At 49.0% G+C, this 27,125-nt stretch overlaps 1 protein-coding gene across 6 annotated transcripts in view; it reads left to right on the top strand.

The window, feature by feature from the left end:
* NAV1 (neuron navigator 1) overlaps positions 1 to 27,125 on the top strand; it is a 288,925-nt gene that overhangs the window by 64,394 nt on the left and 197,406 nt on the right. For all 6 annotated transcript variants that reach the window (XM_063613243.1, XM_063613242.1, XM_063613240.1 and 3 more), the window contains exons 2-3: positions 20,479 to 21,232; positions 27,004 to 27,107. In XM_063613243.1, coding sequence (XP_063469313.1) covers positions 20,511 to 21,232; positions 27,004 to 27,107 — 826 coding nt within the window. In that variant the 5' untranslated portion in view covers positions 20,479 to 20,510. The remainder of the gene's footprint in view (positions 1 to 20,478; positions 21,233 to 27,003; positions 27,108 to 27,125) is intronic.

The raw sequence follows: 27,125 nt of genomic DNA, 5'->3' as shown, positions 1-27,125 counted from the left end.
GTCCTGCCACCTTAAGTATCTCTTCTATGACTTGGTGACTCTCATGTTCTGAAAGGACCTCATATAGTCTCAACATGGAATTGCTGAATCACCGTAAAATTTACAGGAATGGTTGTTGTACGTTTTCATCTGTAACTACGGTCAGGACACCCTACTGCCCTTTGCTTCTGGTAACAGAAGTCATGACTTTGGCAAAATTAATTTGCCTGAAAATTAGCCTGGAGGATGTCCCTTTGCTTTGTCTTCCAAGTGCCTGCATTCTCTTTCACTGTCTTCTACATGGTCACGTAGAATTGGGGTGCTTGGAAGGGCATCCAGATATCACTGAACCCTTCCCTTCCTTGAAGGTGGAAAGTAGCCCCACTCCAGACAGTAGGCCAGGCAGGGAGTTGGGATGGGAGTATTCAGCATTTAGGACATCTACCGGGTCGGTGAGGGAGAGATTGTTATCCCCATTTTACAGATGAGCAACTGAGACAGGTTAATCATCTGCCCATGGCTCATAGAGAGTAGGTGCATTACTCTGGATGGAAGCCAGGCCTTTGGGCATCGGGAACAAGGTTCTTTCCATTTCATTGTACAGCCTTTCAATTCTAGTCATAATAATGGTGATTAAGATAAAAACAAATGGTTGGTCACAGAAGGCCAACAAAAATAACCGTGTGATTGAGCACTTCCTGAGCTCCCACTCTGTGCCCAAGCTCGTCGCTTCATCTCATTTTTCCTTGAAACAATCCTGTAAGATACACGCTGCTATTCTCATTTTGTTTATTTCTTTTGAGATAGGGTCTCGCTTTGTCACCAGGCTGGAGTGCAGTGGCACGATCACTGCTCACTGCAGCCCTGACTTCCCAGGCTCAAGGATCCTCTCACCTCAGCCTCCCAAGTAGCTGTGACTAAAGGCATGTGGCACCACGCCTAGCTAATTTTTAATTTTTTTGTAGAGATGGGGATCTTGTTACGTTGCCCAGGCTGGTCTCGAATTCCTGGACTCAAGTGATCCTCCCACATTGGCATCCTAAAGTGCTGGGATTACAGGTGTGAGCCACCGTGCCTGGCTACTATTCCCATTTTATAGATAAGAAAACTGAAGCTCATGGGCCAGGTGTACAGTGGCTCATGCCTGTAATCCTAGCACTTTGGGAGGCCGAGGTGGATAGTAGACCACTTGAAGTCAGGAGTTCGAGACAAGCCTAGCCAACATGGTGAAACCCCATCTCTACTAAAAATACAAAAATTAGCCGGTCATGGTAGCACGCACCTATAATCCCAGTTACTCGGGAGGCTGAGGCGGGATAATCACTTGAACCTGGGAGGTGGAGGTTGCAGTGAGCCGAGATCATGCCACTGCACTCCAGCCTGGGTGAAGAGCAAGACTCTGTCAGAAAAAAAAAAAAAGAAGAAGAAGAAAGAGAATGGAAAGAAAGAGAAAGAAAGAAAGAGAGAAAGAGAGAGAGAGAGACAGAGCGAGAGAAAGAGAGAAGGAAAGAAGGAAGGAAGGAAGCCAAAGCTCAAAGAAGTTATGCCACTTGACTGGGTCGCCCATCGAGGAAGGGGTGGAGTGAAGACTCAAACCCAAGTTTTTGACACGCTCTTTCCCCTGTACGTAGTATTTTCTTGTAGAATTTTTCTGCCCTGATATTTAAGAACTTCTTTTTGTCTAAGTCTTTATTCATCCTGCTACAATGTAAACACAGCTATGCAAATATATTAATGGATGTTTGTTTTGCTTTGTTGTTTTTACTGAGGGCACCCTAGCACATACACAAACGATGACCCAGCACCAGGGAGGTTGCTTGTTTTCTTTTCTGGCTTCTGTTTGTTTTTGTTTTTTTTTTTCTCTTCCCCCTGGTCCTGTCTTCTGCTTCTCTCCCATGCCTTTGTGTTGCCCCTAGGGTGTTTCTCTACTTTCCACCTTCCCTCTCCATCCTCTCTGCTCTTTTAGACCTTGGCAGCCAATCCTGTACCTCCAGCATCTCATTGCCTAGCAACCGGCTTCCTACCTGCCCCATTGTGTTAGAATCTCCATGACAACAAGTACTGCCAAAAGAGAGAAAAAAGAGTTCGGTGGTAGTAGGAGGTGATGAGACCCTTTATTTTAGGACATTTGTGCAGTTTTGTCAGCAATAATTTGCTCACTCTCAGGATTCCCCAGAGGGTGTCACAAATGGACTGAATCCAGACCTCATGAGATAACAAGTCAGGAGACTGACAGTCTGTCTGTGTGTGGGGATACAAACTCTAGCATGGAGGCATTCACGTGAGGGGCAAGAATGAGAACCACGGGCATTTTTTGTTTAGACAGATGGGACTGGATCACATGATCCCCTTTCTGTGGGTCAGTTCAGGAAGGCAGCCTGAATGAAGGATTTTTTAATAGTTGTACAGGGTAAGGTAATGGAGACTACTTTCCAATAAGCCATAGGTGTGGGTGCATCTGAATTGGGCCATGCCTGGCCAGCTGCATCTAGGGGAGGGCTAAGGAGAGGGGGAATGGGAGATACCATAAACAAGATTTGGGGCGACACAGACTCCTGCCTACGCACTGTGGGGGGGGCGGTGTGAGCCCTGTGAGATCCCTGCTCTGTCCATCTCCAGGCCATGGTTGGCCTCAGCAGCCTCTGCATCCCTTCTGCTTTGCCTAGAGGGAGACTGCAGGGAAAAAGAGGGAAAGAGGAAGTGGGAAAGAAGTCCAGACCATGTTAGATTTCCAGGTGCCTGGGCTTGTGTTCACAGCAGGGACCCTGGCTCTTTCGTTCACAGCCTCTGAAGGCCTGACATATATTCACCACGTGGCTATGGGATCCACCTAGAAAGGGGAAGTCAGGTGATGTCTTAGAAAGGGGAGGCGCCGGGCGCGGTGGCTCACGCTTGTAATCCCAGCACTTTGGGAGGCCAAGGCGGGCGGATCACGAGGTCAGGAGATCGAGACCACGGTGAAACCCCGTCTCTACTAAAAATACAAAAAATTAGCCGGGCGTGGTGGCGGGCGCCTGTAGTCCCAGCTACTCGGAGAGGCTGAGGCAGGAGAATGGCGTGAACTCGGGAGGCGGAGCTTGCAGTGAGCCGAGATTGCGCCACTGCACTCCAGCCTGGGAGACAGAGCAAGACTCCATCTCAAAAAAAAAAAAAAAAAAAAAAAAGGGGAGGCACTGCGAAGAAAGGTGAGACAGCCGGAGCAGGTCAGAGCACTTAGGCACTGCCTTTCTGGACATGTGGCCAGGGATCGACCAGGACTTTTATGAAGGCAAGGACTTGCACATTGCAAAACCTCTTCTCCTGTGGGCAAAACAGGGGGCTACCTGGTCTGTCTTTATTGTTCAAGGTAGATAGTGCATGGAAGACCTGTCCCCAGGCCAGTATCTGGCACTTACAGCCACTCGACCTACCCACCCAGCCATGCTATTTTGCTGCCACTTTCCTCACTAGTACTGCCGTGTGAACTGTGAGGCTCTCCTAAGGCCACGGGTCATCTTGTCTTCCTGTCCATGCACCTGGCCTTGAACTTCACAGGCAGAAGAGCATCTTTGCCCCTCCAAACTCCAAACAGAAGGACTAGAAAGACCCCAGTCCTGGTATTTCGTGTTTCTGTCCTCTTCGTGGACAGAAAGTTCTTTGTAACCTCTAACTTAAATCCCCAAGTAGAGCAGTTCATTTGTTATTATCTGTGTTCGCTGGGGAAGGAGAACAGAACAAGATCTGCTGGCTGTGGGGCCACCCCACACACACATTTTCTCCAGCTTTTCTCCCCTACTTGGCCTGACTGTTCAAGGCCCCCAGCAAAGGCTACACCCCCACTGCTGAGCAAGGCCGTTTAGATGCAAGATACTAATTGCTAAAACAGATGTAATGAGTCAAATACCCTTAGACGCTATTGGAGGACAAACAACTTGGTTAATCTTTTGACAAGCAATCTGCAATTTGTAACAAGAATCTTTATAAGAGTCTCCTCTTGGACCCAGTAATTCTCCTTCAAAGAATTTAGCCTGTGGACATAATCAGAGTCCCAAGCAAAACTATTTGGGATGTTTGTCACACTGTTATACATAATAGTGGAAAATTGGAAACAACCTCAATGGCTAGTGGTGGTAAAGTGGTCAAATAGTTTTTTTTTTTCCTGAGATGGAGTCTCCCTCTGTCACACTGGCTGGAGTGCAGTGGCAGGATCTCAGCTCACTGCAACCTTCACCTCCCAGGTTTAAGTGATTCTCCTGCCTTAGCCTCCCAAGCAGCTGAGACTACAGGCATCCACCACCACACCCAGCTAATTTTTGTATTTTTGTAGGGATGGGGTTTCACCATGTTGGCCAGGCTGGTCTCTAACTCCTGGCCTCAAGTAATCTGCCCACCTCGGCCTCCCAAAATGCTGGGATTACAGGCGTGAGCTGCCGTGCCAGGCCAAATAATTTTTGTGTAATGCATTCAAATAATTGTTTACTATCTAACAAGTATGTTTTTAATAATTTTTGAAGGCTTTATTATTATTATTTTTGAGATGGAGTCTCGCTCTGTCTCCAAGGCTGGAGTTCAGTGGCACGATCTTGGCTCACTGCAACCTCTGCCTCCCAGGTTCAAGCAATTCTCCCACCTCAGCTTCCCCGGTAGTTGGGATTAGACGCATGCACCACCACGCCCAGCTAATTTTTGTATTTTTAATAGAGACGGGGTTTCACCATGTTGGCCAGGCTGGTCTCGAACTCCTGACCTCAAGTGATCCACCCACCTTGGCCTCCGAAAGTGCTGGGATTATAGATGTGAGTCACTGCACCTGGCCTGAAGACTTTAAAATGAAAAGTAAAAATGCTTAATATATAGTGAAAAGATATAAAATATATAGTATAATGATAACTTTGTGTGTGTGTGTGTGTTATGAACAGTAAAAACCCTGGAAGAACCCAAAACCTACAAATGCTAATAGTTGACTTAGTAGGGTGATAACTTCATAGGTGATAGACATTTTCTTTTTTATGTGTTTTGAGATTTTTCAAGTTTTTTCTAATGCACATGTTATTTTTATAAGTAATAAGAACCACCCTTTTTAAAGGACTTACCATGTGCTACTGTGCTAAACATTTTCCACACATTATTTTTTCACCTCTACAGCAATTCAGTGATGTAGGTATTCTCATTTTTCAGACGAAACAACCAAAGCTTAGAGAGGTTAAGTAACTTTCCCCAAACTGCACAGCTTATAAGTAGAACCGGATTCTGAACAGATCTCCCCCAAAACTTATAAAAAGTGAATACTGTCATTCAGTGTGGCGATGAGAGCTGATAAGTGGTATTGATCTGCATGGCCTGTGAGTTTCTGATCCAAGTCTACAAATGCCAGTGAACCCCGCCTCAGATGCCCCTCTTGCTGTGCTCTACTTCCTGGGCAGCCTCGGTCTAACCTCCTGATAAGCCCTTCCAGGCAGAGGTGACCCCATTCAGAGATGTTGTGCGGGGACTTACAGGTCAGTGAGGCCCCAAGTGCAGGCAGAACGGAGGCAGTTGCTCTCCTGGATCTGCCCAGCATGGCAGGGAAGCAGAGGGCGTGCTTTTCCAGCTTTGCTGATAGAAGTCTCCCATAAGCTCACCTGTCAGCCTCCTGGTTGGATGCTGGCCCTTGGGCAGCTATGCCGTGGAGCCTCACAGCTCATGGGACTTTTTTTCTGAGATTGGGGTCAGCTGGGGGAGGACGGTTTCTCTCCTGCAGCCTGGTGCTGGGACCTTGGGCAGCGGCCAGGCCTGGCCTCTCCCTCCGTGCATGACTACCACATGAATGTGCTGCTGCCGAGAGTGGGGAGTCACCCTGGCTTGGCAGCGCTGTGCTGGCAGGAATGGGGGCTCAAGCACAGTTTTAGCTTGGCTCTGAAGGAGGCTGCTGGAGCCAGCAGGACAGGGGAACTCAGCTTTGCTCGAGAACAGAAACACATAAGCAACTGATGGAACAAGAGAGGGCAATGGGACTGGAATGATCTTCAGTGCTGGAATTGCTTGCCCCACTTTTCAGATGGTAAAGCTAAGGCCTAGGGGCTGAGTAACTCGAGAAGATGCTTAGTGCTGGAGTCCCGTCCATGTTCTGACTCCTGGGATGCACGTGACTGCTGGGCCTGCTGCCAGACCCTAGCTCAAGTTTCTAATCCCCCAACCCTACCCCTCACACATTCTGAGCTGTTGGGGAGAAGGAAGAGCTTATTGCTAGTGTAGCCAGCCTGGTGCTGCCTTCACTTGGCAAGAGGTCTGGTCTGCACCTCACAGCATAGTCCCACTAACAGGTTTGACTCTAGTCTAGCCCTCTCCAAATGCCAGGCTCTGCTGTTCCAGGCAGGGAACCAGCCCACACACTGCTAAGTGGCCTGGGCCTCTGGGCTGGAGGGCTTTAGGAACAGTCCATAATCCCCAAGATCTCTCCTGCCCCGGCACCAAGGAACCTTCATTCCTTGCCCCATACCAGTGGCCCTGGAAGTATGTGGGATTTGTTGGGTGATACCACCTCCATCTGCCTGGCTGGAAAACCCATCCATGCAGAAATACTGGAAATTCTAAGATGGGGGAGAAAAATAATAATAAAGCAAGTGTGAGAAAGATGGATCTGACAGGTCTGGTGGGAGATGTGGTCATCTGGCTAGCGGCTTGGGGATCTTCACAGGCTCAAGTTTCTGTGTCTGCACTGAGCTCCCCCAGCCCCAAGGCTCCGCTTACCTCTGCTCCTCCCCATTCATCAGCTCCAGTGTCTGTCAGGAATCTAAGCTTTTGTTAGGGAGGCCAGACTTCTAGTAACTCTAGCCTGGAGGAAAGTGTATATATATATATATATATATATATATAGAGGGAGGAAGGAGAGAGGGAAACCTGGATGGAACAGGGATTGTCTTCAGGGCACTTCCCCAACGACCTAGATATTTATGCCCTTGTGGCTTAGAACTCTAAGCTCTGATCTGCATTGCAGGGGAGCATGCCAATTGTTGGGGTGTTTGGAGCTGGGGCCTATGTAGCAGGAGGTATCCTGGAACAGAAGAAGGAGGAGAGAGAAGGGAGGGCACCTTCTCTGCTCTACTCAGGGTGAAGGAAGCTGTGTGCCGGCTGCACCTGCTTCCCATGCCAGCTCAACTTCCTGGGAAGTATTTATAACTGAGGCCTCCAGCCCCCTGTGATTTGTGGGACAGTTTTAAACCATTGATTTTCATTAGCACTAAATCATTTCTCTTGGCTAATTGAAAAGGAACTGGGGATACTGAAAGTGGAGCCATTCACATGGACTAAATCAGCGAAAGATGTCAGTATGCTGAAACAGCACAAGTCTTCAGTTGGACGGCTCTTGAGTTCCCTCCCTGAAGCTCAAAATCTACTTCTGCCTCAGAGGTCAGAGGCTGTGAGAAACAAGCCCCTAGAATGGAGAACCAGGAAGTGAACTTGGATTCGTAGCAGGAGGGATGGAGGTCAGACACTTGAAAGAACTTCCAGCCTAGGGCGATGGGATGAGAGATTCTGAGGGAGGTGCTGGAGGAAAATAAAGTGAACATCTCTTCTGCAGAGGTGTGTTTGAGATCTCCACGTCCTGCCTCTGTCTGCAGGCACAGGTGCAGGATGCCCTGCCTGGGGAAGAGCATTTGTCCTTCTCTAGACACAGGCTGGGGTGGTGGAGTTGCTTTGGGAATGCCAAGTCTGGGCAGTATGATGTTCAGAAGCCTCTCCTGGGGAATGGCTGGACTAGGCTTGGAGTAAGAGGTGAGATCTTGGCTATTGCTTGATCACTTAACTATAAATAACAGGAAGCTTAACAATCTGATGTTACCTGAAAGGAACACAGCCAGTCCCATCTTTCGTCTGTAAGAACACATTGCCATCCGGCCAGAAAGGAGGACATGCCACAGTCTAAGGATAAGGACACTTCTGGAGGTGTTGGCAGAGCCCTGGGCCCTGGGGGTGGCGAAGGGGAGGGGAATGATGAGCCCCACAGCTTGTGGACAATCCTAATCCCCATTCAGAGCCAGGAGCCAGCCAGGCCGGCGCTGGGGATACTGAGCCCACCCCCTCCACTAACAAGTCCCAGCCAGTAGACCTCAGCTTCCCCTGCTTCCTGCCAAGGCTCTGCCCACTCTGCCCATGCCCACTCTGATGGGACACCGCCACTGGCTGCCCATCCTTGTCTTTCTCTTGACACAGACTGGGGTGATTGCATTCTCTGCCAAGGACCAGGCCCAGCTGAATGGCCCCCAGCTGGTTTGCTGAAGCCTGAAGCCAGGGTCTACAGGCAAGAGCTTGGGGAAGGAGGATGGGCTCAAATCCTTTTACTATGGCCTCCCCACCACCCACATCTCAGCTCTTCCTCCATTTCTGTCCTGAGAGGTTGGCAGAGATTAAAGGCTGGACAAGAAGGATAAACATTTAGTAAATGACTATTGCAGTCCTGTCCCCAGCCCTGGGACCTCCTCGCAATGCCCAGTCTGGAAACACTGGGGCCTTATGCAGAGAGGGGGCCCTGTGGTGTGGGGGAAGAGAACTGGAGTGTGGTAGTCACCCCAGGCTCTCCTGTTGCTCAGTGGTGTGACTTGGGACAAGTTACTTCCTCTCAAGCATAGGAATATTGTGATTTGCCTTTATACCCTCACCCCTAGCTCCATGTGTGAGCTGAACAAGGTCTGTAACCCACAAATATTGGAAGTTGTGTGCCCAAGGTAGGGGTGTTGGGGCTCATTTTTCCAGGGAAGCCTGTGAGCGCACTGCTGGAGGCCTGGAGCCTCTGAGATGAGCGAGGGTGGGAGGACACAGAGCACCTCCTCACCCCGGGCTGGGTTGGAAATGGGCCAAAGGGGAGGGACAGCAAGTGATAGGGAGGACAGGTGGGAAAGGAAGCTGGAGATGTGTGTGTTTGTGTGTTTAAGAATAAGCGTGAGTGTGAGTTGCATGTATGATGTGTGTGGTGCAAGTGAGTGTGTATGTTTGTGTCAGTGTGTGAGCACGTACCTGTGTGTCTCTGTGTGAATGTGTATATCTGTGTGTATCAGTGTGTATATGTATTTGTAGGTTGTGTGTGCATATGTCTATCTCTGTGTGTTAGAATGTGTGCGTGTGTGAGTGTGTGTATCTTAGTCCATTCAGGTTGCTATAACAAAATACTTTAGACTGGGCAATTTGTAAACAACAGGCCAGGCATGGTGGCTCATGCCTATAATCCCAGCACTTTGGGAGGCTGAGGCAGGAGGATTGCTTGAGTCCAGATGGAGACCAGCCTGGTCAATATAGTGAGAACCTCGTCTCTACAAAAAATTAAAAAACAAAATTATCAGGCATGGTGGCACGTGCTTGTGGTGCCAGCTACTTGGCAGGCTGAAGTAGGAGGATTGCTTGAGCCCAGGAGGCTGAGGATGCAATGAGCAGTGATAACGCCACTGCACTCCAGCCTGGGTGACAGAGCTGCAACCCTGTCTCTAAAAATATAAGGATTAAAATGAAACATCAGAAATTTATTGCACACAGTTCTGGAGGATGGAAGTCCAAGATCAAGGTGCCAGCAGATTTGGTGTCTAGCGAAGGCCTATTCCCCATAGATGGTGACGTCTGTGTGTCCTCACATGGTGGAAGAAAGGGGCAAACAGGTTCCTTCAAGTCTCTTTTATGAAGGGACTTAACCCATTCACAAAGGTGGACCCTCATGACCTAATCTCCTCCCAAAGGCCCACCTCTTAATACTATTGCATTGGAGATTAGTTTTCAACATAGGAATTTTGGAGAGGACACAAGCATTTGGAGCATGGCAGTGTGTATCTTGTGTCTTGATGTGTGCGTGTGCTTGTGTGGGAGGGTGTGAGTGAGTGTGTGTATGTCTGTGTGTGTGAGTGTCCCTATGTGTGTATGGTGTTGGTCTGAGGGGTGCAGCAGTATGAGTCATGTCTTTGGAGTGGCACCAAGGGACACACTTCTCTCTTGCCTGAGGTGAAGCCCAAGTTGAGATTTGGCCCTGGGAGGAACTAACCAGGATTTCCAGGACAGAGGGAGGGTACATGTCAGATGTAAGAAAGCTTGGAAAGAGGCCTGTGTGGGGTCCAGGGATTCTGTCTGTGGCCTCTGGACTCATGCAGATCATCCTGTCCATTTCCTGTCTCTGAAGAGGTTGCATCTAAGTCATCTTCATGTACTCAGGACTGCCTCAATTCAGAAGGACCTCCGTGAAAAGAGATCTCCCCATCTTTCTTACTAACCCATGCCACGGTCTTAAATGTATTTATTTTGGAAACTTGGCTTGCTGTGTAATTTGGTTACCCTCTCCCCGCCTCCCGCAGCCACCAACCCCATATAAATTGACTGTCCTATTTGTACTCAAATAAGAAAACACAAATTTATGTTAAAGGTGAAACATTCTGGTGACAACGTTTGTGCTATTCTGACTGAAATGGCTGACAAAAGGTACTAATTGGAAAATTGGGGCAGAACAGAGAAGGGAGATACAAGCTGTGCTAATGACTTGACTTAGTGATAACTAGCTAGTATTCAGTGTTTATTATGGACCAGGAACTGTCTTCCATGATTTTCCTCTCATAATTCACTTACTCTTGGCTAGGTGTGGTGGCTCACGCCTGTAATCCCAGCACTTTGGGAGGCTGAGGCAGGCGGATTACCTGAGGTCAGGAGTTCGAGACCAGCCTGACCAACATGGAGAAACCCTATCTCTACTAAAAATACAAAATTAGCCGGGCATGGTGGCACATGCCTGTAATCCTGGCTACATGGGAGGCTGAGGCAGGAGAATCGCTTGAACCTGGGAGGCAGAGGTTGCAGTGAGCCAAGATCGCGCCACTGCACTCCAGCCTGGGTGACAGAGCAAGGCTCAATAATAATAATAATAATAATAAATAATTCACTTAGTCTTTATAGCAACACTTTAAGGTAGATGTTGTTATCATCCCCATTTCAAAGATGAGGAAATAGGCCAAGGAGGTTAAGTAATTTGCTCAGGACCACAAAGCAGGAAGCAGCAATACCCAGATTTGTACAGGGGGCTGAGGGGACTGGGTGGGGGGTGGGAAGATGGGGCTGGGGTCGAGTGGGGAGAGGGGGTGGTTCTGGCTCCAGGACCTCTGTTTTTAGCCAACACTGTGCTGTGCAGTGTCCATATCTCAGTGCTTGAGTTCAGAGATACTCCAGCCCTTTACTGTAAATATTTTCCTTGTCCTCTTTCTTTCTTTTTTGACATATCCAACCCCTAGATGCTCCGGTTAAAATGTTCTGACCTTTTCGAAATGGGTATATTCAGTGCATTCCCAAACGCAATCGCGGCCGCTTTAACAGGGCCACTGCAGGAGGAGCTGTCCTATCAGCACCACGGCCGCCGCCCCGTGTGCCCCCAACCCTGGCAGCTGCCGCGGGCGCCTCAAGGGCAGGAAGGGCGGTGGAGAGCGGGGCCGGGAACTTGCGACTGGCCAGTTCTACAGACCGGGGAGAGAGGGACCGCCGCCGAATACTGGTGCTCGCCTTCCTTTCCCCTCGCCCCGCCCCTGGGAGATCAGAGGGAGCTGGTGCTGAGGCTCTCACCACCCTCTGAGTCAGAGTGAAATATTTATAGGCCCAAAACACTTCCTTGCTCTGGGGTTTGCAGAGCTTTAATGGCCAGGTAGCCTCCATTTGTCCTGATGGGGCGGGGCCTGGCGCTGGAATGAGGCTGAAAGGCTGGAAGATTGGGGTGGAAAGGAGTCAGGGCTGAGGCCTGGATTTAGGCTGTAGGGTAAGAAGCACAATCTCTGGAGCTAGACTGTTTGGATGTAATCTTGACTCTGCCATTTACTAGCTGTGTGATCGTGAGAAAATTCCTTAGCCTCTCTGTGCTTCAGCGTCCTTGCCTCTGAAGTGGAAATGATAATAATAGCACCAACTTATAGAACAATTACAAGTTAATATACGCAAAGCACTTAGAACAATGTCTGACAGGCAGTCAGCAAATGCAACTAAAAAGTGTTTGATTTAAAAATAAAGTACCAGGGTGAGACTTAGAGAGCAGACAGCTGTGGGATGTAGACTGGAAAGGGAGGAGAGACAAAAGTATGAAAAGTATGTTGGATGTGGCTGATACATCATGTTCAGGGGCAGGGACTGTCCCACTTTGCCTGGGAAGCCACCAGCCTCTCAACTCACCTGCCATCCACCAGACTGTCCCATTCTGTGTCTGAATTTGGCAACTTCCCTTTGGGAGGAGGGAGGAGGTGTGGCTGTTCTCCTTAACATAATTTCTGCTATTTCTTTCTTTTCTTTTCTTTCTTTTCTTTTCTTTCCTTTCCTTTTCTTTTCTTTTCTTTCCTTTCCTTTCCTTTTCTTTTTTCTTTTCTTTTCTTTTCTTTCTTTCTCTCTCTCTCTCTCTCTCTCTCTTTCTTTCTTTCTTTCTTTTTTTGAGATGGAGTCTCACTCTGTCACCCAGGCTGGAGTGCAGTAGCGCGATCTCAGCTCACTGCAACCTCTGCCACCTGGGTTCAGGTGATTCTCCTGCTTCAGCCTCCTGAATAACTGGGATTTCAGGCACCTGCCACCGTGCCTGGCTAATTTTTGTAGTTTTAGTAGAGACGGGGTTTCACCATCTTGGCTAGGCTGGTCTTGAACTCCTGACCTCGTGATCCACCCACCTTGGCCTCCCAAAGTGCTGGGATTACAGGCATGAGTCACCATTCTTGGCCAATTTCTGCCATTTCTTGAGCACTTCCTATGTGCCAGTCACCATGCTAGGTGCCTTATCTTTACTCTTTCATTGCTTCTTTATAAAACCCCATGACTACCTATTGCAGATGCGGACTCTGGGCTCAGAAAACTTAACTTTTCTAAAGCCACATAGCAGGGAGTAGCAGAGCTAGGATTTGAACCCAGATTTTCCAGATTCAAAAGCCTTTACTCTTTCCATGACACATTTTTCGAGCTGTCTAGTTTCCTGCCTTTTCCACTGTGGGCTCTTGGGTGTTATTGTGTGAAGCATGGACAGTGTTGTACCTGTTGATGCTCCAGGTTTCTGATCCAGACCTGGCAGGTGTTCTTATCCTCTTCTGCTCTGCTGGAAGCTCAGGAGAATGAGGCAGCTCAGCCTCTATCCCTGGGTACGTGGGATGGAGGGACACTTGAAAAAGAAGTTTTTTTTTTTGTGTGTGTGTGTGTCTGTGATCATAATAACAGAAATACTTGCTGAGTCCTTACTATGTGCCAGACACTGTTCTAAGCACTTTCTGTTCATTAACTAACTTACTCTTCACAGCAATCCTATGAGTAGATCCTGTCTCGATCTCATTTTACAGAGGAGAGAACTCAGAGGTTCCGCAATTTGCCTTAGGTCACACCACCAGCAAATGACAGAGCCACGCTTTGGACCCAGGCATTCTGGCTCCAGAGTTTATTCTTTAACCACTGTACCACAGAGTCTCTTTAAAGGGCAGGAGTCTGTACTGGGGCACTGATGGATAGACCCAGGGGCATGAGGAGTTCTACCATCAAATCTACTACTTCCCAGACCTCAAACCACCAACTACCAACCTGACTGCTCTTCCTAAAAGCCTCCCCAGATCCTGCCTCACTGACAGACCATGACAACTAAATCCCCACGGTACTCTATTTTGTGTGTGTCTCTCTCTCTCTCTTTCTTTTTTTTTTCTTGAGATGAAGTTTCACTGTTGTTGCCCAGGCTGGAGTGCAATGGCGCAATCTCGGCTCACTGCAACCTCCGCCTCCCAGGTTCAAGCGATTCTCCTGCCTCAGCCTCCTGAGTAGCTGGGATTACAGGCATGCGCCACCACGCCCAGCTTATTTTGTAGTTTTAGTAGAGACAGGGTTTCTCCATGTTGGTCAGGCTGGTCTTGAACTCCCAACCTCAGATGATCCACCTGCCTCGGCCTCTGAAAGTGCTGGGATTACAGACATAAGCCACCATGCCCGGCCTGTTTTGTCTCTCTTGATGCATGTACTGCCTGCACGTGTTACTTGTCACGAGTGTGCATGTGTTTCTTCCCCACCAGATTGCTAGCTCCTAGAGAGCAGAACCTGGGTCTCAGCCATCGCAATTGCCACAGCACCTGGTACATGGAAGGTGCCCAGCCAAGGTGTGTGATTGAACAAAGGGATCCTGCCATGAATCCTTTTGTAAGTGCAATGTTCTTTTGCAACAGGGAGTACTAACTCCCTAGTGTAATTTATTGAGGACTGGGATCCCCAGGATGAGGGAACTAAAGAGCACTGAGGCCCTCCTCTTGTTCACTGAGGTTAAGTGAAATTTCAGATCAAGACACTTAGAAGGAGAAAGAACAAAGAGAGCATGTTTGGAGGTGGAGGACCTGATAAGATTCCCCAATCTCTCTCTCCCTCTCTCCCTCTCTCTCTCTCTCTGTCACACACACACACACGCACACACACACGAACACACACACACACACTCCCATAAGAAAGAAACACCCTCCTTGCTTGCATCTCCAGCTCTACCCCTAAACTTCTGCCCTTGAGACTCCCCAGACACATTGCAAAGTTATCACAAAGGATGATTGATACTGACAGCCAAGCTCTTCGGCTTGAACAGACCCTTGTTTAGGAGACATAAGCCGGGCACGGGAGCTCATGCCTGTAATCCCAGCACTCTGGGAGCCCAAGGAGGCAGGAGGATCGCTTGAGCTCAGGAGTTTGAGACTAGCCAGGGAAACATAGCAAGACCTCGTTTCTACTAAAAATAAAAATAAAAAAAATTAGCCCCATGTGGTGGTGTGTGTCATTATAGTTTCAGCTACTCAAGAGGCTGAGGTGGGAGGATCACTTAAGCCTGGGAGATTGAGTCTGCAGTGAGCTATTATTGCACCACTGCTCTCCAGCCTGGGCCCTGTCTCAAGAACAAATAAAAAGAAACAGACGTAGATTGTCCTGCTTCTCAGACACATTTTTGTCTAACACTGAGATCCAGGAGATGAGGGCCATTGTAGCTAACATTATGCATCTCAAGAGAGCAAACATTTTCCCGACATTATTTTATTCAGTCTGCTCAGACAGAACATGAGGCAGTAGAGAGTGAGATGGGGCAGAAAAAGTTCCCCTCATTTCAGAGGAAGGGAAACAGAGCCACAGAGCAAGCATGATGTCTCCCAAATCATTTGGTCCATTAAGAATGTAAACTGGGTGCTGTAGCCAGCAGGCATGTCTAGGCCCCAGGAGAGATGACCTGTGCAGAGTTCTCACCTTTCAGCTTTGGAGGCATCCTCGTCCATGGGCCTCAGCTCAAATCCCACTCCCCATGTGTATTCTCTCCCCTTTCTTCCCCAGCCACCGCACCCCTGCTGCCAGAGACCTGAAATTCCAGTCTTCCTCCTCAATCGCCACCCCAACCGAGGTGTGCCACTTGCCACCAACTAGGCATATTAAACCTGCAGCCGGGCTGGATGAGGCCTATCTTCTCCCCCTCCCATGCATGTTACCTGCAGTCTTACATGGGCAGTGCCCCTGTACCACGCAGACCTGCAGTACCACTGAAGGCAAACAGCATATAAGGTGGTTGGGGAAAACTAGCTAGATCTCCAGCATGTTGGGAGAATAAGAGAAGGAAAAGAGGCCTCCCCCAGAGCTGCCTATGACTGATCTTCTTCTCTTCTGGTTTCCACCCTGTAAATTGGATCCCCCCTCCCCAACCCCAACTCTACCTCTGGAAGGCCCCAAGCTCCAATCAGAGCAAGGTCAGAGTTGATCGTGGAGGTTGGGGGTGTGTAGGCAGAGCCTGGATATGCTCTCGGCAGGTGTGGCCAAGGGGATCCACCCTTGAGCCTCAGAGTCCTGTCCATCTGCATTTGAGTGACACCACTCTGCCACTTTTTAGCTGTGTGTGTCCTTGGGCAGCTCACTTAACCTTCTCCACCTCATTTTCTTTACCTGTGAAAGGGGTACTAAAACTTACTTTGTAAGGTTGCTGTTAAGAACTAGAAACAATGTCTCAATACCAGGGACTGTTACTCTGTCTAGGGCAGAAGCATTTGCCAGGTGTCCTTAAAGATGCTGAGTACTTGTGGGTTCTCACTCCAAAGGCAAACCAGGAAAGCTCCTTCATGACCCCTTTCCCACCCAGGCTAAAATAACTCACTATTTGGGGAGCCCTCCTCCACCACCCCAAATATGGTCTGATCCTCCCAGGCTTCCACCTAGGGGCAATGGTTGTCACATCCTGTGTGCATCCTCCTCCCAGTCTAAGTGAGGGCTATCAAGTTGCGGAAGGAGGAGAGAGCAGGGCCCCATCTGCAGTCGAGCGGGGGTGGGTAGGGCTCTTGTGACCTACCATGGGAATGTTTTAAATCCTCCTCCCATCGAGCTTTTGAAAAAATGATGATCCAGGAAAAGCAGCAACTGCGTCTGCTCCATTAGCAAGTGAGGGAGATGCAGCCTTCTCAGCCTTAGGGCTCTTTTAGCTGGAAATCCAGCTAGCCCTAGCCATAGGGACTGGGGGAAGTCTGAGCCAAGGGGCTGGGAGCCCAGGGATGCATGGCGGACAATGTAGGTGAGTTGGGCTCTTGGTTGGGGGTGGTTATTGGCCAAAACAACCTGAGCTGGGGAGGGACTCCCAGGAGAGATGAAGGTAGAGTCAAGATTTAGTTCTGGATTCTCTCACCAATGTAGCTTCCAGAAGGGATGGTCTAGGGTGCGTAATTGGCTTTGGTCCCCACAGTGGGATTTGGTGGGGATTTTAGCAAAGGGCAGAAGCACAAGGGCCATGTGGCACATTGTCAGTGCAGGGAATTGAACCTGGGAATGCTGAAATCTCAGGGGTGTGGCTGCAATGGGTCAGTGGTCTAAGGCCCTTCTCATGGGTAGCAAGCTGGTTAGCTGTACCTCAGTGTACAGCCTATCTCAGTGTTATAGGCCAAGGTTGGCAGCTTGGGGCCCACATGAGTCTCTGAGCAGGTCCGCGCTTTACCTCCGGTCCTGCTTGGCATTGTCACAGACGCACATGACTGACCAGTAGAGGGGTGGCTAGATAGAAGGAGGGCAACAAAGTCAATCCACTCTCATCTCTACTGGGAAATAATTCTGACTACTGGCCTGAAGCCAGGATTAAGCATGGTGCTCTCTTCTGGTCTTAAAGAGTACTTGCTTCTCCATCTAACTGCAGTTCCTAGATTTTGTCCTATCCTCATTTTACAGACTGGACATGGAAAGGTTGAATAATTTACCCGGATTCTCACAGCTGCAGGTAGTACCTGCTTACGCTTTCTGAGTTTCCTTTATGAAAGTCCTTTTCTGTCCCTTCTGTGGGGTTGTCCTTGGCATGTTGAGGCTGGGAGCTGGATAGGGTACCCTTCGTGGGAGACTGTGGGCAAGTAGAGGGTGACTCACAGGATCTCCCAGTCTGTGTCCTGGTGGGTGGGCAGGGAATGGCATGAGCTAGATGAGGAAGAGGCAGGAGGCAGGCAAGCCCTGGGTGTGGGCCTCCAGGCCTAGGCCATGGGCAGCCACTGGAGAAGCAGAGGCGAGCTGGTGATAATTCCCTGGGCACACATGGCTTTGCTGCCCTTCTGCTGGGTAGGATGGGGGTTGCTTTCACTCATCAAATAACGGTATCAAGTCATTAAAGTACAAATTAGAGAAAAGGATGAGGGGGTCATAGCACTTCCCTTGTAGAATAATTTCTTGTGGAAATTATTTCATTTATTGCAGAGCAATCCAATAAGCCCTGGCTCTCGTGGTCACTTCAAACTGGAGTTTTAGAAATCCATCAATGCTTAAGGGTCTACATTGACTTCTTATAGCTTAGGCTGTAACTGGTCCCAGACCACAGAGTCAAAGGTCAGGGAAAGGTCAGCAACAGCCATAAACAATTCTGTGTGGTTGCTTACAGCTTTCTCCACAATATGTAAGGGGGGATCCCAGGGATCTCAAGGGAACTGGCCATGCTTTGGTAGTCTTTTCTGTCCAGAATGTCCTTTGTCTTCGTCTTCATCCAATGCCAGTTCACCCTTTGAGAATCAAACTGAGTATTTTCATTGTACATAAATCTTTGCTCCCATCTGTAATCATTTTTCTAGCATACATTTTTAGATTTGGCATTGTTCCCACAGCAGTGTATGGGGGCCATATACTCTTTTTTTTTTTGAGACAGAGTCTCGCTCTCTCGTTCAGGCTGGAGTGCAGTGGCGCAATCTCAGTGCACTGTAACCTCTGCCTCCCAGGTTCAAGCAATTCTCCTGCCTCAGCTTTTTGAGTAGCTGGGACTACAGACATGTGCCACCATGCCCAGCTATTTAGTGTGTGTGTGTGTGTGTGTGTGTGTGTGTGTGTGTGTGTGTGTGTGTGTGTATTTTTAGCAGAGATGAGGTTTTGCCATGTTAGTCAGGCTGGTCTCAAACTCCTGACCTCAGTTGATCCGTCCACCTCAGCCTCCCAAAGTGCTGGGATTACAGGTGTGAGCCACCACACCCAGCCTCATGGCCATATACTCTTAGCAACACTGGATATTTTAACTTTCTAGTTAACGATATAGTACATCTGATAGCAACAAATGATAACTTATTTAATTTGCATCTCTTCAATTTCTAATAGTCTTTGGTTTTTGTTTTGTTTTGGCCAGTTGTATTTATTCTTTTGCAGTTTTCTTATTCACAGGGTCTCACTCTGTCACCTAGGCTAGAGTACAGTGGCATGATCTCAGCTCACTTTAACCTCCACCTCCCAGGCTCAAGAGATCCTCCTGCCTCAGCCTCCCAGGTAGTGGGACTACAGGCACACACTACCATGCCTGGCTAATTTTGTTTTTATTTTTTTAATTTTTTGTAGAGATAAGGTTTCACCATTTTGCCCAGGCTGGTGTCAAACTCCTGGACTCAAGGGAGTCCAGGTCTCGTCGGGTGCCACCCTAGGATTACTGGTGTGAGCCACTGTGCCCTGCCTGCCCTTTATTCTATGGGGTGTTTGCTTTCAAATATTGATTTGGTAGAACTACCTATATGTAAAGGTATTAATTCCTTGTTTTTCATACTTGTTGCAAGTTTTTTTTTTTTTTTGAGACAGAGTTTTGCTCTTGTCGCCCAGGCTGGAGTGCAGTGGTGCAATCTCAGCTCACTGCAACCTCCACCTCCCGAGTTCAAGCGATTCTCCTGCTTCAGCCTCCCTAGTAGCTGGGATTACAGGCACGCGCCACCACTCCTGGCTAATTTTTGTATTTTTAGTAGAGATGGGGTTTCATCATGATGGCCAGGCTGGTCTCTGTCTCCTGACTTCAGGTGATCCACCCCCCTCGGCCTCCCAAAGTGCAGGGATTACAGGTGTGAGCCACTGCGCCCGGCCTGTTGCAAGTATTTTTATAGTTTATTGATGTCTCGAACCTTTTGAAAAGGTTTTTTGCCCATATAGAGATTTTAATTTTTATGCACTCACATCTATCAGTGTTTTACTTTTTGATTTCTGCCTTTGATGTGGTACTTAGAAAGGCCTCTCCCACAGCAAAATTATGGAAACGTTCATGCATGTGTTCTGAACATTTTTTATGGCTTCATTTTTTAACCTTTAACTCTTTAATCTATCTGGAATTGATTGTATGTGTCTTTGTAAACTGCTTTAAATTCCCTTTGAAATGGAAGTGATTAATTCATTAATTAACATGGCTAGGAGGGGAAGCTGGTGAAGGGGGAAGGGTTGAAGATACAAGAGAGAAGGGGATAATTAATGAGTCAAGGTTTGGAAGAGAAGAGATCAAGTGCTATTGACAGGGCCTGCACAAGGAACTGCCTTGAACAAAAGGTGGTACACTCAGTCTCTTTTAGACGAGGGTGGCAGGAGGTGGCAGAGGTCAGTTTTGCCAGAGGGGGAGGTGGGTAGGGAGTGAGCTAGAGAGGAAAACTGTGAGCCAAGTGACAAATGCCCAGTGACCATGGGGGTGGGGACAGTAGGGAGGGCCCAGGGAATGGCAGGAGCCTCACGGGGCAGCATGTGCCAATTTACAAGTTTATGGTCTGCGGGGATTGTGATTGGCCCTCCCACCCTTGGGCCCCAAAAGCATGTGGGAGAAGGTTGCACTGCCCTGGAGAGTGTCCTATGAAGAGAGCCAGGGGTCAGCTGCAGTGATGAGTGGAAAGAACATGCAGGGCAGAGGCCGAGAGCATGAGGAAACTTGTTTAGTGTGGAGGACATTCTAGACTCGGGGTACTAAGGAAGGCCTGAGGGGGAGCAGCTGTGAGAAGGAGAGTCTGTCCCCGATCAGTGAACAGGAACAGAGTCAAAGAAAGTTAAACGAAGCCCATTTGTACAGCACATTGCAATTCACAAAGCACTTTCCCATATGTGCTTGCAGATGAGCCTCATAACAGCTTTTCAGAGCAGAGAGGGAAAGGGATTTGCCCAGAGTCCAGCGGGTAGCCAGTGACCCAGTCACAATGCGAACCAGGAGTGCCAGTGCCCAGCCTGGGCGCTCTAGCCTCCCCACAGGCCCCAACATCCTCTTTCTACACTCAAGGATGGAAGCTTGTTGTGGGGATGTGCCTGACGGTCTTTTTTTGCCCTCTCTCCCTGCAGGACAGTAGCCCACACTTCCAGCCTTGCAGACCATGAATGGGATGGCCAATGTGAATCCTGCCAGCCGCCCTCACTACGCCTCCTCCATCCCGGTGCCTCGTGCCTCTTCCCAGACCAGGATTCCTACGCCGGGCGCTTCTCCCCAGCTGCGGCCGCGCCAGGCCGGCCCGGCCCTGAGCCCACAGAGAGCGGCCTCCCCCAGACTGGGAAAGGCTGCAGGTCCTTCTAGAAACTCCTCTCCTAGGGCCTTCCAGGGGAGAGGCTCTCCCAAGTTTGCTGGGGCGGTGAGAGAGTCAGCTGAGGATGGGGAAGGCCCCTCCAGCTCCCCATGGAATAGTCCCAGGACAACCCCAAAAGCAGCCCTCTCCAGCCGGGCTGGATCCGGAAGAATTGGCGAGAGACAAGGCACCCAGGGAAAGAAGAAGAAAGCCCAGGAAGGGACTCCAGTCTGCCAGACCCGGGGCAGAAGCCCTTCTCGGACGAGCTTTCACGGAGAAGCTCAAATACCAGGGGCTCCAGAAGGTCGGAAGCCTCCAAGCTGCCCAGGAAAAGACCAAAGAGATATAAACTACAAAAGTTCTGGGACCCCCAGGTCTTTGGAGCCTGATGAGGGGGCAGCTTCATGGGCTTCCTCTCCAGTCTGCAGCCCAGTGCAGAGCAAGCGCCCCTCTCCCTCTCCGGGGGCCATTAGCTTCTCCTCAGTCCATCAGCAGAGTCAGCCAGTCACAGCCACGGTGGCCCCCTTCCAGTACAGGTGAGCTGGGGAGCAGGCAGGGAGGGAAAGGGGAAGAGCCATGCTGGGACCAAGGGGCAAGCCGGAAGAGGACAGGGACCCTGATGATCAGTGGCTGTTAAAGACCAGAGGGCCCCAGGCAGTACAAAAAGAAGTTAGGTAGGTGGAGGCCTACAGAGTTGGGGGCTTGGAGAGCTGAGGTGGGATTGGGACCATAAAAGGGGACACCGACTGAAGCTCTGATCTTTCTCGACTCTGGGGAATCCACAACAAAAAGAGGCTCATAAGGAGGGTACCCCTAAAATGTCTATTTTTGCTCTCTGGAACAATATACAGATTGGGGTGTCATGGAAGCTTAAGCAGCTAGATACATAGGCAGCGTCAGTCTCGCCCAATTCATTGTGGGACATTTGCCAACATTGTGAGTCAGACCAACTCTATTGGCTTGGGCACTGCGCCTTTACTTAGTAAGTAAAATCTACACTGCTTGTTGCACTCATAATAGCTTGTACCTGTCTGTCTGTCTCTTACTGGCTTGCTCCCTCCACTTGCTATAGTGCCTTGTGCATATCTACTTATGTGCCTGGCATATCAGGAATTAGTAACGCTTCTTAGACAGACAGGTGTTGCCATCATTGTTGGTGGAGGTGGCCAGTGCAGTATTCACAACAGGATGGCCAACAAGCTAGTATCTCCAGCTTTTTTCAGACACTGCAAGTTGATTGCATAGAAAAACAAACGCTTAGTCAACTATGCTTTTTTTTTTTTTTTTGAGATGGAGTCTCACTCTGTCACCCAGGCTGGAGTACAGTGGTGCGATCTCGGCTCACTGCAACCTCCGCCTCCCAGGTTCACGCCATTCTCCTGCCTCAGCCTCCTGAGTAGCTGGGACTACAGGCGCCCACCACCATGCCCGCCTAATTTTTTTTTATATTTTTAGTAGAGACAGGGTTTCACTGTGTTAGCCAGGATGGTCTCAATCTCCTGACCTCGTGATCCGCCCGCCTCAGCTTCCCAAAGTGCTGGGATTACAGGTGTGAGCCACTGCACCTGGCAAACTATGCTTTTTTTTTAATAAAAATATAATTATACTAAAATGACTTCAGTAAGTACACTAAATTTTAATTACTAATTATTATATAGTTTAGAAATGCCCAAATGCAAATTAAGTATCTTCCTGACTAAACTAACTTCCTATATTTTTTCTCCTACGCTAATGGAAGGAGAAACTCTCACTTATATTTTGGGCATAGAAAAGCTTGTACATCATCCCCTACACACCAGGGACCTCTGAGGCATCAGAGCAGCTGGAGGTGGGGGTAGGGAACCACTAGGAGCTTTAATCTTCAGCAGAAGGCAACTTGTGTATCTTAATCTCTGAAAAATTGAATGCAATTTAATATTACAGGACTAGGCCTTCGGAGTTCAGGACAAGGAAATGAATGGTCCCAATACACTCTGCACGTGTTTAGGCTGCATTTAGACTGTTACATTCAGTTGTGAACACCACATTTTAAAAGGACATCGACACACAAAAACAAATGTAGAGCAAGACTGACGTGTTGCTGGGGGATCAAAAAAGGTGTTATAGGATGATGAAAGAAACTGAAGAAGTTTGCTTTGGAAAGGGAAGGCTTAGAGAGGGTCTGAGCACTGTTTTCAAATATTTGAAGGGCTGTCATGTTGTAAGATGAATTAGATTTACTTGGTGCAGCTCCAAAGACCTGACTTATCACCATGGTGGTTAGAAGTTAGTTCAAAACAGATTTGAGGCTCAAGAGGAAGAACTTTCCAAAAACTAGAGAGGATTACAAATTGACCAGAAGGCAGTGAACTCCCTGTTATTGCAAGAATTCTGACTTCACAGCCAAAGGGAGGTCTTACCAGGGTGACCCCTGGCTCTCAAAGCATATCTTCTGCCTGACTGTACTGCCTGCAAAGTGCACCGATGCTTCTTTTCCTAAGGGGCAACTCACTTATGTCCCCTTGTGACTTTCTTTACTTAGATTCTGAAGCTGATGAGAGAACTCAAGAAGCAGAAATGCAGGGCAGGCCTTCCTTTGAATGACCTTTTTCCAGTTAGTAAAATGTTTCCTTGGTGACTCTTTGACTTTCTTCTCCTACCTGATTCCTTTCATTTTGAATTCATTCTTTGGGAAAAAGTGTCTTGGCATTAAATTGTTTAAGATTTTACGTTATCTACCTTACAAGTCCCCTGGTATATTCAGAACCTGACATTTTCCAAAGAGGTCAGAATTCTTCATCCAAATATTTTAATGCAGCTTAAACAGAACCATGTTTCCTTCATTCAGCAAACATTTATTGCATGTTTGCATTTTAAGCAGAAATGGAAATGTGTCACACCACCCTACCTCCTAGACCTTGCCCCTTTCAGGCTCTGGATTAGGGTTGGAGAGAGGGTCATGGCACAAAGACCTGACTCATCACCATGGTGGTTAGAAGTTAGTTCACGATAGATTTGAGGCTCAAGGGTGAGATTAGGACCAAGGACACTCCAAGACGCTGCAGGCCAATGGGCAGGCACCCAGCACACCCTGCAGGGCCTAGAGCTGCTGCCATGGCAGCTCTCCCAAGGGCCAGGCTGGGCCACCCTTCCAAGCTTCATAGCCAAGGAGGTGCCATCTGCTCCCTATAATCCGCAGACATTGTGTTTTCGTGGAAATCTCTCCTCCCTCCCCGCCACCCACCCCAGCATCTCGGCCTTCTGCAAAGCCCCAGTGGAATGCAGAAGCCAAGGTCACCTGCTTCCCTCCCCATCTCCAGCCTGGTCATGCCTGACCTGCTTCTCCAGGGAATGAATCTTGCAGCCATCTTCTCTCCTGCCCCATCCTCCACAGCCCTCTCTTTTCAAGGGCCTGGGTGTGGCCTTCCCAGTGAAGCTTATCTCCTCTCATCCATCACTTCCCTTTGGACCCAGAGAAGGTGCAATCCCCCGTCCACTCTCAGGAGACCCTGGTCTCACACATCTAATTCCATCACATCCTCAACCTCATCTCTCTCTGCTATCCTGGAAAAGAGCCACAGCAGCTTCACCACAGCCCTTGCTGACTTTTCCCAACTGCCAGTGCACCCTCTACCACCTCCCTAACCCCCAACAGTTCTCTTCTTCCTGCATTGGGTGGGCCTTGGTTTGGACTTCAATTAGAAGTATGGTTAATGGTATCAGGAGCGTAGGGTTACTGGTGTCACTACTGCAAGTTTCTTCTCTCTGGTTCGACCTCTGCCTGACTTCTGGCATACACAGTGCTGTCCACTCAGGCTGAGAAGTGAAGGCAGACGTGGAGGCCTGGCCATGTCTGGAGAGATGGAGGCAAATGTGGATAAAAATACAGAGCCGACTGAAATTAGAGATAAAGGCTTCCTTCGTCAATGTTTCTGCCATTGGAGTTTCTGGCCCATATGACTGATGTAACCTCTCCCACTCTTGCATCATATTAATGGCAGCAATAATCATGACTGTAACTATATCTTTTTTTTGTTTTTAGTTTTTAATTTGTTTACTGGAGACAGAGTCTTGCTTTGTCCCCCAGGCTGGGGTACAATGGCACAATCATAGCTCACTGTAAGCTCAAACTTTTGGGCTCAAACGATCCTCCTGCCTTGGCCTTCCAAATCTCTGGGATTGATAGCTGTGAGCCGCCACCCTGGCCTATTCCTATTTTTCTTTTTCTTTTCTTTTTTTTTTTTTTTGAAATGGAGTCTCGCTCTGTCACCCAGGCTGGAGTGCAGTAGCACAATCTCGGCTCACTGCAACCTCCACCTCCCTGGTTCAAGCGATCCTCCTGCCTCAGCCTCCTGAGTAGCTGAGATTACAGGCATGCACCACCAAGCCTGGCTAATTTTTGTATTTTTAGTAGAGGTGGGGTTTCACCATGTTTGCCAGGCTGGTCTCAAACTCCTGACCTCAAGTGATATGCCTACCTCAGCCCCCCTACCCCAAGTACTGGGATTACAGAAATGAGCCACTGCACCTGTCTGCCTATTCCTATTTTTAACACTGGTTATTGCATACCTGCTGTGGCCCAGACACTGTGCTTAGCTCTTTACATATATGATGTTAATCAATGAAACAGTTGACACATTATATAGAATTCCCTCTCCCCAGTAGAATGTTCTGTTACTTTCTCACCAATATGTTGCATCCCCTACTTCAAAATCCCAGGTCCATTCTAATTTCTTCCAAGAAACCAACCAACCCCAGTCTTTCTTTATCCCCTTGGCACTCGTGTACTTGGACAGACATTTAATTGACAATAAGAGCCTGGTGCAGTGGCTCACACCTGTCATTCCAGCACTTTGAGAGGCCGAGGTGGGCAGATCTCGAGCTCAGGAGTTCGAGACCAGCCTGGGCGACATGGCAAAACCCTATCTCTACAAAAAATATGAAAATCAGCTGGGCATGGTGGCTTGAGCCTGTAGTCCCAGCTACTTGGGAGGCTGAGGTGGGAGGATCATTTAAGCTCAGGAAATCAAGGCTGTAGTGGGCTTTGATCACACCACTGCGCTACAGCCTGAGTGACACAGTGAGACCCTGTGTCAAAAAAAAAAAAAAAAGAGACAGTAGTACATGGCAATTGTCCCCATGATACCAAGCACCCCCAGGGGCCAGGATGAGGCCTCCTGCTTTCTCTAAGGACACCCTACCCTGCCCTATCCCCAGCATTCACCTGAGGGGCCTGAGATACAAAAGAGCTCAGCCTAAATATCTTAGAAAAAGCTGAGCAGAAGCAGCAAACACCTCCCAACCCTAGACTGTAAAACTGATCCCAGCGTTGGGGGGGCATCTTTTCACCCCATGATGGAAGCCGGACCCAAAGAGGAGAAGAGATCTACTTGGCAAAATTGAGCCCAGAGTCCCGGCCATCTAGGCATTGAAAAAAGTGGAAACTGGAGAGAGAGAAAGACAAATCTCAGTGGCACTGGAGACTCTCAGGGTTCTATGGCCCGGCCCTTCAATTTCCCCTCCTGCCTGCACAGCCCTCCCCTCCCCCTCCTGCCAAGCTGCCAAAGGCTCCATTTAGCTGGAGACAGCGGGCGGATGGGTGGGCGGGCCAGCTCCCAGAGCCTAGGGTAATTGCCTGTAATGAAAGCTCCCACAGCCTTTGTTCCTGGGAGCAACTGTACGGTTGAGGTTGTGCTCAGAGGTCGGTGTGCACTTGGGAGCTGGTGCCCAGAGACCTCACCCTTCCTTCCTCCTACCACAACGGGCCTAGCAAGAGACTTGTCCTCCCAGGAATCACTGTGATTGCAGCTGAGCCTACTCCTTCTTTCCCGACCTACCAGCTGCCTGGACTACGAGCAAGCCTAAAGCCTATTTGCCCCCTGAGCTACCAGGAATCAGTGACTTCAGCTTCAGAGGGAGCTCTTCCCTGTGTGTATGTACATGGCTGTACATACAGGCTCATCCTGAGGGCAAGGATCATGGCAAGACAAAGGACCCAAGGCCTGGAGTTGCTAGGGTATCCCTCTGCTCTATAGGTGATAACGTTCCTGGGAAATGGGTAGATTGTAGAACGTCAAGGGGTGACAAGCATCAGGCATCCCAGTGTCCTCTGGGGCTCCCTGCCTGGCTCAGCTTTGCACAGAAGGCCTGCTGCCTGCTGGAGGGCAGGTGTGTGCACATACCCATCAGGGAGGAGCTGGCCCTGAGTGGTACAGGGCACTATCAGAGAAGAAGAGCCAAGTTCTAAGAGGGTTTTCTTAGCCCCATGGAGGGGCTTAGAGACCAGGACATCTCTACCATGAGTGACTACCCTTTCTTGGTCCAACAGGTTGCAAACTGACCAGAAACCTGGCCCCCTCTCCCAGGGCAGCTGGCCCCTTGATGGCTATGCTGAGCCCCTCCATGAGACTGAGGAGAGCTTCTCCTGCATGGGTAAGTGATCTGGGGGAG

Source organism: Symphalangus syndactylus, chromosome 19 (assembly GCF_028878055.3).
Source record: "Symphalangus syndactylus isolate Jambi chromosome 19, NHGRI_mSymSyn1-v2.1_pri, whole genome shotgun sequence".
NCBI classification, from domain to species: Eukaryota; Metazoa; Chordata; class Mammalia; order Primates; family Hylobatidae; genus Symphalangus; species Symphalangus syndactylus.
The sequence above is the reverse complement of the archived record's forward strand: the minus strand, read 5'-3'. Positions and strand labels throughout refer to the sequence as shown.